This window comes from Lineus longissimus, chromosome 17, assembly GCF_910592395.1.
Source record: "Lineus longissimus chromosome 17, tnLinLong1.2, whole genome shotgun sequence".
Taxonomy (NCBI): domain Eukaryota; kingdom Metazoa; phylum Nemertea; class Pilidiophora; order Heteronemertea; family Lineidae; genus Lineus; species Lineus longissimus.
Genome location: NC_088324.1, coordinates 1,172,101 through 1,184,936, shown reverse-complemented (window position 1 = coordinate 1,184,936; position 12,836 = coordinate 1,172,101). Strand labels below are relative to the sequence as shown.

General features: G+C 46.2%; 1 protein-coding gene across 1 annotated transcript; it reads left to right on the top strand.

The window, feature by feature from the left end:
- Positions 1 to 4,858: 4,858 nt before the first annotated feature.
- Positions 4,859 to 12,322, top strand: LOC135501649 (glycine receptor subunit alpha-4-like). The gene is made up of 6 exons (XM_064793884.1): positions 4,859 to 5,064; positions 7,981 to 8,063; positions 8,403 to 8,546; positions 9,977 to 10,191; positions 11,294 to 11,449; positions 12,083 to 12,322. The coding sequence occupies exons 1-6, from the start codon at positions 4,859 to 4,861 to the stop codon at positions 12,320 to 12,322; spliced, it is 1,044 nt and encodes a 347-aa protein (XP_064649954.1).
- Positions 12,323 to 12,836: the final 514 nt, after the last annotated feature.

The window sequence follows — 12,836 nt, the reverse complement described above, 5'->3', positions numbered from 1 at the left end:
ATATGATCAGTGGCTGCTCCACAATCCCCCTCGATACGATCAGTGGCTGCTCCATAATCTCCCTCGATACGATCAGTGGCTGCTCCATAATCTCCCTCGATACGATCAGTGGCTGCTCCATAATCTCCCTCGATACGCTCAGTAGCTGCTCCATAATCCCCCTGATGCGCTCTGTTGCTGCTCCATAATCTCCCTCGATACGCTCAGTGGCTGCTCCATAATCTCCCTCGATACGCTCAGTAGCTCTTCCATAATCCCCCTGATGCGCTCAGTTGCTGCTCCATAATCTCCCTCGATGCGCTCAGTAGCTGCTCGAAAATCCCCCTGATACGCTTAGTTGCTGCTCCATAATCTCCCTCGATACGCTCAGTTGCTGCTCCATAATCTCCCTCGATACGCTCAGTAGCTGCTCCATAATCTCCCTCGATACGCTCCGTGGCTGCTCCATAATCTCCCTCGATACGCTCAGTGGCTGCTCCATAATCTCCCTCGATACGCTCAGTAGCTGCTCCATAATCTCCCTCGATACGCTCAGTAGCTGCTCCATAATCTCCCTCGATACGCTCAGTAGCTGCTCCATAATCCCCCTGATGCGCTCAGTGGCTGCTCCATAATCTCCCTCGATACGCTCAGTTGCTGCTCCATAATCTCCTTCGATACGCTTAGTTGCTGCTCCATAATCTCCCTCGATACGCTCAGTAGCTGCTCCATAATCCCCCTGATGCGCTCAGTGGCTGCTCCATAACCTCCCTCGATACGCTCAGTTGCTGCTCCATAATCTCCTTCGATACGCTTAGTTGCTGCTCCATAATCTCCCTCGATACGCTCAGTAGCTGCTCCACAATCCCCCTGATGCGCTCAGCTGCTGCTCCATAATCTCACACGATACGCTCAGTTGCTGCTCAATAATCTCCCTCGATACGCTCAGTTGCTGCTCCATAATCTCCCTCGATACGCTCAGTAGCTGCTCCATAATCTCCCTCGATACGCTCAGTAGCTGCTCCACAATCCCCCTGATGCGCTCAGCTGCTGCTCCATAATCCCCCTCGATACGATCAGTGGCTGCTCCATAATCTCCCTCGATATGATCAGTGGCTGCTCCACAATCCCCCTCGATACGATCAGTGGCTGCTCCATAATCTCCCTCGATACGATCAGTGGCTGCTCCATAATCTCCCTCGATATGATCAGTGGCTGCTCCATAATCTCCCTCGATACGCTCAGTAGCTGCTCCATAATCCCCCTGATGCGCTCTGTTGCTGCTCCATAATCTCCCTCGATACGCTCAGTTGCTGCTCCATAATCTCCTTCGATACGCTTAGTTGCTGCTCCATAATCTCCCTCGATACGCTCAGTAGCTGCTCCACAATCCCCCTGATGCGCTCAGCTGCTGCTCCATAATCTCACACGATACGCTCAGTTGCTGCTCAATAATCTCCCTCGATACGCTCAGTTGCTGCTCCATAATCTCCCTCGATACGCTCAGTAGCTGCTCCATAATCTCCCTCGATACGCTCAGTAGCTGCTCCACAATCCCCCTGATGCGCTCAGCTGCTGCTCCATAATCTCACACGATACGCTCAGTTGCTGCTCAATAATCTCCCTCGATACGCTCAGTTGCTGCTCCATAATCTCCCTCGATACGCTCAGTAGCTGCTCCATAATCTCCCTCGATACGCTTACCGGTAGTTGCTGCTCCATAATCTCCCTCGATACGCTTACTTGCTGCTCCACAATCCCCCTCGATACGATCAGTGGCTGCTCCATAATCTCCCTCGATATGATCAGTGGCTGCTCCACAATCCCCCTCGATACGATCAGTGGCTGCTCCATAATCTCCCTCGATACGATCAGTGGCTGCTCCATAATCTCCCTCGATACGATCAGTGGCTGCTCCATAATCTCCCTCGATACGCTCAGTAGCTGCTCCATAATCCCCCTGATGCGCTCTGTTGCTGCTCCATAATCTCCCTCGATACGCTCAGTGGCTGCTCCATAATCTCCCTCGATACGCTCAGTAGCTCTTCCATAATCCCCCTGATGCGCTCAGTTGCTGCTCCATAATCTCCCTCGATGCGCTCAGTAGCTGCTCGAAAATCCCCCTGATACGCTTAGTTGCTGCTCCATAATCTCCCTCGATACGCTCAGTTGCTGCTCCATAATCTCCCTCGATACGCTCAGTGGCTGCTCCATTATCTCCCTCGATACGCTCAGTAGCTGCTCCATAATCTCCCTCGATACGCTCAGTAGCTGCTCGAAAATCCCCCTGATGCGCTCAGTTGCTGCTCCATAATCTCCCTCGATACGCTCAGTTGCTGCTCCATAACCTCCCTCGATACGCTCAGTGCCTGCTCCATAATCTCCCTCGATACGCTTAGTTGCTGCTCCATAATCTCCCTCGATACGCGCAGTAGCTACTCCATAATCCCGCTGATGCGCTCAGTTGCTGCTCCGTAATCTCCTTCGATACGCTTAGTGGCTGCTCCATAATATCCCTCGATACGCTCAGTAGCTGCTCCATAATCCCCCTGATACGCTCAGTTGCTGCTCCATAATCTCCCACGATTCGCTCAGTGGCTGCTCCATAATCCCCCTGATACGCTCAGTGGCTGCTCAATAATCTCCCTCGATACGCTCAGTGGCTGCTCCATAACCTCTCTCGATACGCTCAGTGGCTGCTCCATAATCTCCCGCGATACGCTCAGAAGCTGCTTAATACTCTCCCTCGATAACCTCAGTAGCTGCTCCATAATCTCCCACCACAATCATAATCTCCCTCGATACGCTCAGTAGCTGCTCCATAATCTCCCACCACAATCATAATCTCCCTCGATACGCTCAGTGGCTGCTCCATAATCTCCCTCGATACGCTCAGTGGCTGCTCCATAATCTCCCTCGATATGCTCAGTGGCTGCTCCATAATCTCCCTCGATACGCTCAGTGGCTGCTCGATAATCTCCCTCGATACGCTCAGTAGCTGCTCCATAATTTCCCTCGATACGCTCAGTAGCTGCTCCATAATCTCCCTCGATACGCTTAGAAGCTGCTTCATACGCTCTCTCGATAAGCTCAGTGGCTGCTCCATAACTTCCCTCGATACCCTCAGTGGCTGCTCCATAACCTCCCTCGATACACTCAGTAGCTGCTCCATAATCTCCCTCGATGCGCTCAGTGGCTGCTCCATAACCTCCCTCGATACGCTCAGTGGCTGCTCCATAATCTCCCTCGATACGCTCAGTAGCTGCTCCACAATCTCCCTCGATACGCTCAGTAGCTGCTCCATAATCTCCCTCGATACGCTCAGTAGCTGCTCCATAATCTCCCTCGATACGCTTAGAAGCTGCTTCATACTCTCCCTCGATAAGCTCAGTAGCTGCTCCATAATCTCCCTTGATACGCTCAGTAGCTGCTCCATAATCTCCCTCGATACGCTCAGTAGCTGCTCCATAATCTCCCTCGATACGCTCAGTAGCTGCTCCATAATCTCCCTCGATACGCTCAGTAACTGCTCCATAATCTCCCTGATGCGCTCAGTGGCTGCTCCATAATCTCCCTCGATACGCTCAGTGGCTGCTCCATAATCTCCCTCGATACGCTCAGTAGCTGCTCCATAATCTCCCTCGATACGCTCAGTGGCTGCTCCATAATCTCCCTCGATACGCTCAGTAGCTGCTCCATAATCTCCCTCGATGCGCTCAGTGGCTGCTCCATAATCTCCCTCGATACGCTCAGTAGCTGCTCCATAATCTCCCTCGATACGCTCAGTAGCTGCTCCACAATCTCCCTCGATACGCTCAGTAGCTGCTCCATAATCTCCCTCGATACGCTCAGTAGCTGCTCCATAATCTCCCTCGATACGCTTAGAAGCTGCTTCATACTCTCCCTCGATAAGCTCAGTAGCTGCTCCATAATCTCCCTTGATACGCTCAGTAGCTGCTCCATAATCTCCCTCGATACGCTCAGTAGCTGCTCCATAATCTCCCTCGATACGCTCAGTAGCTGCTCCATAATCTCCCTCGATACGCTCAGTAACTGCTCCATAATCTCCCTGATGCGCTCAGTGGCTGCTCCATAATCTCCCTCGATACGCTCAGTGGCTGCTCCATAATCTCCCTCGATACGCTCAGTAGCTGCTCCATAATCTCCCTCGATACGCTCAGTGGCTGCTCCATAATCTCCCTCGATACGCTCAGTAGCTGCTCCATAATCTCCCTCGATACGCTCAGTGGCTGCTCGATAATCTCCCTCGATACGCTCAGTAGCTGCTCCATAATATCCCACCACAATCATAATCTCCCTTCAGTTCTCCATCATGGTTTGGAACAGAGCTACGAGGGCATATCAAAAAGTTAAGGCTTTTTTCTGAAGCTACGCACTTTGAAACAAACTCAGATCAGTGCAAAAGCCTCTGGTAATAGTATAACCTAATTCTGATAAAGACAAAGCTGTATTCCTCGCCCTAACCCAATCCCAATTTAGGGTTGACAATAGGTACCGCCATTTTGGCTAGAACCTGAAATCCTAAAGCAATTAGAACACCTTCAAATAGTAGTGAATGCTCATTTCAAGGGCGGGAGTCTGTTCTTTGTTTTCCAGAAAACAGCCTTTCGGGTTATAAACGAGCATTCAATTCATTTGGAAAGAGTTCTAATTGCCGTAGGATTTGGAGGTCTAGCCAAAATGGCGATACCTATGGTCAATCCTCAACGTTACATTCAATCCAATCCGAACCGTGTTTCCCCGAGCGTCGCGTAAACCGCATCAATGCCTCGGGGAGAGACGTAGACTCCGAGTGCCGTGTGCGCTAAAAACTTGGTCAGTAACATTGTCGGTTACATTTCAGGACTACAGTGTGAACATGTTCTTCAGGCAGAGATGGATTGACCCACGATTAGCGTATACTAAATACAATACTAGTTTGACCCTGGGCTACTCTCGGGTCTCTGAACTCTGGTTACCAGATACATTCTTCGGTAACGAGAAAAGTGGAAAAAGCCATAGCATTACCGTACCAAACAAGCTGCTCAGGCTCTATCCAAATGGAGAGATCCTCTACAGCCAAAAGTAAGTGTCATTTATTCTGCATTATTACAAACTGGACTTCGGTTCATACAAAATATGCGCTTAAGACTGTTTGGGTGAAACATCGGACGGTCATTGATCCCTCCACGTGCGAGTTAGGCCTATTGGGAAAGGTATTTAGTATGATGCCTTCGAAGAGAGCGGAGGTAGCAGCCGCGGCTGCGGTGTACATTATTCTACAAAAGAAGAGGAAACCGAAGAGGAAGCACAAGATCTGGGTTCACAAGTGGCTGATGAGAAGAGAAACCTATGGGGCTTATCATGCTCTTCAGCAGGAGTTACTCCTTGAAGATCCGAATTTTCGTTTATTGATGCTGGATGTAATGGCAGGGTTGAAGACGGAGGAGTTTTCGCGAAATGCTCATTGGATTTGGTTCTCGAGAACAAAACGCTTCATTTACCGCCCCCGGAAGTTCTCCCAGGACGAAACCGCAAGGTACCGGCGTTATAGTAGCTGATGATGCATTTCCACTTCGTGATAACATAATGAAACCGTACCCGTTACGTAATATCCCGGGAGCGATGCGTATTTTCAACTACAGGTTGTCAAGGGCAAGACGAATTGTCGAAAATGCTTTCGGACTGCTGTCCAGTGTTTTTCGAGTCTTTCGAAAGCCAATACCAGTAGGGCCGGAAAAAACGGAAACAATAGTGTTGGCGTCGTACGCATTACACAACTTCATGATATCAAAGAAAGCCTCCCGTCATAGGTATGCTCCGCGTCACATACCTGGTTCTTGGCGAAAAGAGGGTATGCCCAAAGATAACCTGCTTCCCATTGAGCAATTAGCTGGAAATCACCATGCGCTCACTGCTACAGCAATCAGAGATGAATTACGGGATTACTTCCTATCTCCACAAGGAGAAGTTCCTTGGCAGTATGGATTGATGTAATGATGCTAAAAGATGACAGTTTCATAAGCAAGAGCAAACACAATGTATGAAAAAATATGAAATAAAAATGCAGCGCTTACCAAATTAGTTGTTGAATTTCTTCCTGCCATTCCTCCCTTAATGAACACGAGCACTTGAAAGAACGGCCATTTTGACACGTAGTTTTCATCAGTGCCTTGCCCTGTCTTTTTTTCCCCCATCTTCTTTATCTCAGCTGAGTACTGATTTCGGAGGTTGTGTATCTTCCGTTGGTATTCTATAACATCTCTATCCACAACTGCCCCAATTTCTTTCCATGCCAACGCCTTCTTTCCCCTGTCTCTGTAGAGATTAGATTGCACATCCCATAGGCACGGGTTGCCCTCATACACAGCTATCAGTTGGAGTCGTTCCTCTTTGCTTGCTTCCATGTTGCTGGTAGCTATGCATATGCGCCAAATGACCAATGCATTGAATACTTGCTGGAAGTTTATTGCAAAATAGAACCAGTCCTATTCACTGAGAGAACTATCTGACTTAACAAAAAGTGTCCGAAATGACCTACCTTTGGTCCGTCCACATGACATAAGATCGCCCAGCTATACACTTCTGACATTTATTGATCGCTCTCGAACAGCTGCTCGCAGCGTCTTGTCCACATGCGATTTGGTGTCTGAGAGTGTCTGAGAGTGAACTTCTGAGAGAAAACTCTCACGTGGAATGTCGCCTTTAGAATACCTTACACTATCGTATAAAAAGGAGCAAGCTTGGTCAATGCCAAGTCCTTCACGGAACCCAAATAGGGTATTGCAACAATAAATAATTTCCATAAGCTTAGAGAAATTCGTACCAATGGTTATCCGCCGATAGTTAGCGGGATCATCAGGATCATTAGCCAATCGGAAGGCAGTGACGTCATATTTGAATTAATATGCGCATAATTAAAAATGGCCGATTTCTCGCTCTCGATTCATTTTCTTTTACTTCTCCTGTTCTTGCAAAAAATCGATGGAGAGGAATATACACGATTATGTAATTAACCGATCAGCGTAATAAATGCATTGGGTACATTGCTAAGGCCCTTCGCTATAACTCCAGTGGTGTTGCTGACCGCTTTGCCACTGAATGATAATGAGCTCTTCGACAACAATAAATATTAATGAGTTCGGCTCTACATTCAGGGCAAAAAAGTCGCTGTTTGGTAAGCCGGGCTGGACAAATACACTTCCATATTTGATATTTATAACTCACAGGACCGGAGTGCTGGTGGCTATCGGTTACGTCAGGAACCTCGACTACAATCATGACCATACCGTGCTCAAATAAACGAAATATATTACAAAATGACTCATTAGAAGAGATTTCAGGACTTGTTTTGCTGCATTCATAGTATAAGCAGTTACCTATCATAAGTTCATCAAGGAAAATGTACTTTTGCAAGAAAGGGATTAAATCCATGAGAAAGAGATCATGTACCTTCCGGTTATTGTCTTCGCATTATTTCGTAAGGGGTAACATATTTGAATTGTCTGGTAATCTTTGGCATCTTTCCCTCACTGCGTCGGCCTATCTACATATTCAATCACATCATCGTCTGGGGATGCAGGTTCAAGCCCACTGACTCCGCATGTTTGAACATGGCGCCCCATAACCTTGGGCGGCGCGGGGTCTTAGGCGGCCGTGCATTCTGGGATGAATTCATGATTTGCGAACTTTGGCCCAATGTTGACGTTCACCACCGTGCTTATTCGGGTGAAGAGCCAGAAAAGATAGGGCCACACGCCTAACTGTAAACCCGAATTGTATTCTGGTAAGAAGGTTTTTTTGGTGGGCTTAACGAAATTGTCTGGCCGGTTGACTGTTAGTCAGCGCATGCTTTCTCAAGCTGAAATACATTGATATGATAACGTCAAAATAGTGTTATGATTAACGTTAGCGGAACGATATCTCATCCTCACTAGTATTGCGATTTCATTATAAATCAAGCCTTGTAGCTTTTACACTGATTTGTTTACAATTTTTCAGGGTGACCTTGACTCTTTCCTGTCCAATGAAGCTGGCCACCTATCCACACGATCGGCAATCATGCAGAATTGATATCGAGAGCTGTAAGTACATCCTTTGACAAACCAACGTGTTGGTTTCTTATTTATGGTATAATCCACAAAAGTGTACATGAATGCATTTGAACAAATGGCTTACCGAACGGAAGACAAACATGTGCCGAAATAAAAGAAGGCACCTCCACCACAACCCTCCTACTGGGTACGGAGAACTCCACTTACTCGAAATATACTGTAACTGTAAGCCTAAGTGAGAATGGACCAGTGTTACACTATCTGGCCGAGTTCAGTCAATGCTGATGTAGAATCAACGACGTGCAGATAACAAAAACAAGCACTCAATTCAGCTTTATAAGGACAATAACTGCTCTCTTACCTTTGTAGATGGTCACACCATTGATGAACTCTCCTTCTATTGGTATAATGATGGTGATACCATCAGTGCCAACCCCAAGCTTGAACTACCCGAATTCACATTCGACCCAGACAACATCGAGCTGGGGAATTGTTCGACAGTCTATAATACAGGTAACTCAGTTTGGACCTCGTCTCACGCCCATCAAGCCCGTAGTGTAGTTGTGATTCTCTACACTCATCGACCTATATAACACCGGCTCATTATCTCTGGGCATGTCCGCCCCCAGCACAATGCACATTGAACAGGCCAGGCCCCTCCATACCTGATTGGCTCCAGGGCCTTAGGCTGATGTTACATAGGAATGAGCTACTCACGCCACATTTTTCATCGACTAACGGCTCATTTTCACGTGTCACTCCTCATTTGTCACGAGTGACCGCGGCGGTTTACATACAGATCACTTTTCGCTCGTTCATTTGTCACTTGGATTTTCTCGGCGACGCATATGGACTCAGAAGAAGAAGAGATGGCAGCCATGCTGCTCCTGATGGAGAATAGAAAACGAAAGCAGAGGCGACGGACGAGAACAATGTGGTACATAAAAGTGCTGCATTTTTGTTATTGTTTCTCATTTCCAATCGAAATTAGCTATTGTATTAATGTGTAAACTAATGAAAATGCCGAAAAGTAGCTATACTCACAGTTTCGAAGGCGATATCACTACAAATGCACATGGACGTCCACTTTCTTTGCCAGCTCATTTCACAAAGAATGAACATGTCCCTTCATCGCCTTACTCGTGAAATGACATGAAATGACTCGATACGACGAATGCGGGCAAAACTTACAAAATTCACTTCAATGAGAACAGGTCAATAGGTTTTCCAATGTCCATTCATCAGGTCACGAATGAAAAGTGACAAATGAGTCGTGAGTCGATGAAACGTGAGGTCTATGTAACTTCAGCCTTAGTGCCTGTCATTCAGAACCCTTGCTGTGAAATCAACACAAAAAACGCCAAGGGCAGGGCATGATGTCATGACCATCAGAAATGTTAGACAACTCGTTGTCACCCCCCTATACATGCTTCCCAAAATTGGTGGCTTGCATCCGAACTAACTTTTTCCCCGTGTCCGTCATTAAAGGCATTCAAGTGTGTTGGTCAACCATGACTATATCCTTTGTCCCTCCACCATAAGGCCTAGTTTCCCCTTATGACATCACTATTTCGGACACTCAGCGCCCCATTTCTGGAAAGGTGTATTGCCTGTCTCGATTGAACAATGTTGAATGTCATCGAACGACAACATACATTATGTCTTTGGGGGCTTGGCTTGCATATTCCAAAACAGTCTTAGGTCGGTGAGTCTAGAGTATATGCGGCCATAAGTCAGATACGACGATCTAATTTCAAAGTAAGAAACTCATTTTTACCTGATTTTGTTATGATACGAAACAGAATATGATCGTTACGCGTCTGATAAGAAAAGTACCGGTGGGAACATAATTCGACCACCTGCCCTATACTACTTGAGAAGCTACACTGCAGTAACAGTGAGTAAGGGTTACTTTCATTGACCTCATTCATCTCGTTGCCAAGGTTCCTATAGTTGCCTGTATGTGCAGTTCACCCTGAAGAGAGAGTTTGGCTACTACCTGACAGGCACCTATATCCCGAGTATGCTTATCGTGGTGTTGTCGTGGATCTCTTTCTTCATCGATGTCCGAGCCACCCCTGCTAGGATCTCCTTAGGTCTCCTCACTGTGCTCACCATCACGACAATGAACTCGGGCGTACGCTCAACACTTCCCAAGGTAAGTGTTCGTGGTTCACGTCCCCGTTGGCTAGAATCTTGCTATCTTGTGAAGGGCCTCAGTGCTCCAGTCAGCGGCGTAATGCCATAGCAACCGAAGCATATGATACTACTACTAAGTACCAACTTGAAATAACACCATCAAGTTCTATCTTTACTGGATTCGAATTTATCGGAGATTGTCTGCAATTTCACCATCGTCCACAGTGGTCCCTTCAGGACTGACGTTGTTCATGTCCGATATTGTAACGTGTTGGCAGCTGATTTCATTGGCTTCACAGACCGGTCCCATGGGAAGTTACAAGATCGGACGTGAACAAGGTCAGTCTTAAAAAAACATCGTGCCCAATGGTGAAAGTGTCCACAACTTCCAGTAAATTCGAATCCAGTGATCAGTTTACACTTTAATCGTGTTATTGTAAAACCGCCCGGATGACTGAAAGCAGAAGCAAACGAAAGGGCCTTTGAATATTCTCATAGCTGGCGGCATCCGCTTTAATTTGTTTTGTTAGGACCGATCGGAATAATTCCATAAATATTTAGACTTAGTCTACTATACATTGCAAATGCTTATAGCAGCTTCGGGCCTGTAGCAAAATTAATTTTAGGCCAATAGAAATGAATATTTCCGTTTCTCCCCCTCAGAAACTACAATATCATGATTTTTGGCTTCATCCCCTTACCATGGCCTTGTGTTGCACCATTTGACTTTTTGGCACTTTGTGACAAAATTCAAGGCGGGATTCTAATCTGCTTGAGGGCAAGTGGTTAAACAGGGGGTTTGAAAGTTCTAGTAGTAACAGGCTACCCTGGAAAAAGTATTAGGCTACCAGGCATTTAGGAGCAGATTTGGGCATTTGAGGGCCAGAAAACACTTCAGGAAGGTTGATAAATATATACCTCTAAATTTTTTTTAAATTTTTTGGTTATGATATTATGACCCCTAACCCCTCCCCCTAAACGAATTTTTCGTTTCTATTAGCTTCACTTTAATTCTGCTACAGCCCCTAATGCCTCACGTTCGCGATGCTGCTTGTCTGGAGTTTGCTTCAAATACTAAGTTCAGTTCCATAATTAATTTAGCCATTTTCTTTACATATTAGGTGTCCTACATCAAAGCTGTGGACGTATGGATGTCCGCTTGCCTGACGTTCGTGTTTGCTGCTTTATTGGAGTTTGCTATTGCCAATATGATGGCCAGGAAAGAAGACCAGGCCAAGAACAAAGTGACAGAAATAGCAGCAAAGAAAATCAAGGAGGTAGTTATTGTCAAACGTTCTTAGCATAAGTTATTCTTTCATCGTTTCTCGAATTCTTCACATCTACATCTCTGGTGTCGTCAAATAATATTCCTGATGACTTTTAATCACCACATGAGATAAATGCAGGTGCACACATCGCATCCAAGAGCATTCCGCGAAGATGACGTCATTGCAGCTGCTGCCCTCTATTTCCCCATCGCTGAATTACAGGCAATGTCGGACAAACATGCGGTTTCGTAATGGATTCAGGCTTTCTAACTAGGGCAGTTAGATTCAATCTGGCACATGTCCGAGTGTTGGAAATACTACATAATTGTTCTGAATATTTCTCGTTCTGACTCTATGGTATCATTCATGCTAAAAATAATGCAGGGTCAAAGATAATTGACTTTGAAATAAGCTCAAATGCGTAGAAATAAGTGTCGATGTCCGACAGTCACGTGACTAAAACGTCGAATGCTATTAGGCTGAAGCGCCAATGGCTCGTGGTTAACCCCGCTGGCTACCACGCAATAAGGCCCGGCTTCGATCCCAGGATTGTACTTCTGGATGAACCGACGTTGCCGCACACACACGCGCATCTCGGCCAGCCATTTCGCAAACCAGATCAGTTCTGCTATTCTATTGCAGGTCAAGACGACTGGTTCTGTAATGCATGTCCGAGTTGAGCCGCTGAGAGACCAAGAGAGCGACTCACAAGAAAGCACTAGCAATGAGGAAGCCCAAGAGAAAGCCAGTTGCAAAATGAAGATGAAAGCCTGCTGGGCGTGGCTCACAGCAGACAGACTTGAAATGCTATCATTGATGATCTTCCCGGTCATTTTCCTGATCTTTAATCTTACCTATTGGTGTTTTTATTTGACAGCTTAGATACCGTACTGGCGTAAAAGGAATGTATCATGGGACTGTAGATAGCAATATCTTGCCAAGACAATGCTGGTGTAACGGACTGCTTGAAACTCTATTTATGCTATTGAAATAACAGTACATGTTAGTTTCATTTAACGAATTGCTGTCTCCAAAACCTACGCCTCGGTTTGACCAACATTCTAGCTCCACTCAAGCGGTTTGGGTGAGACAATCAATACCGACAGTGATGTATCAATTTCTCTTCTAAAACATATCAAATTAGATAACGAATAATGTGGTTTTAAATGCTTTTTGACTGCTACAATATTTTGCACCAACCCAAGCGGTTAAGGTTGCCTAACCATCCGCTGAATTCAGTACGAGGTACCGTGGGCGCATCGTGCACTTACACTGTTAACTGCGGTTCATTATCAATCTAGATGTTTTAGAATTTCTCGTATATCAAAGGCTTTGACCAAACCACGATCGTAATACTTCAAATATACTGAACAATATTTTAGGATTATGTTTTTTT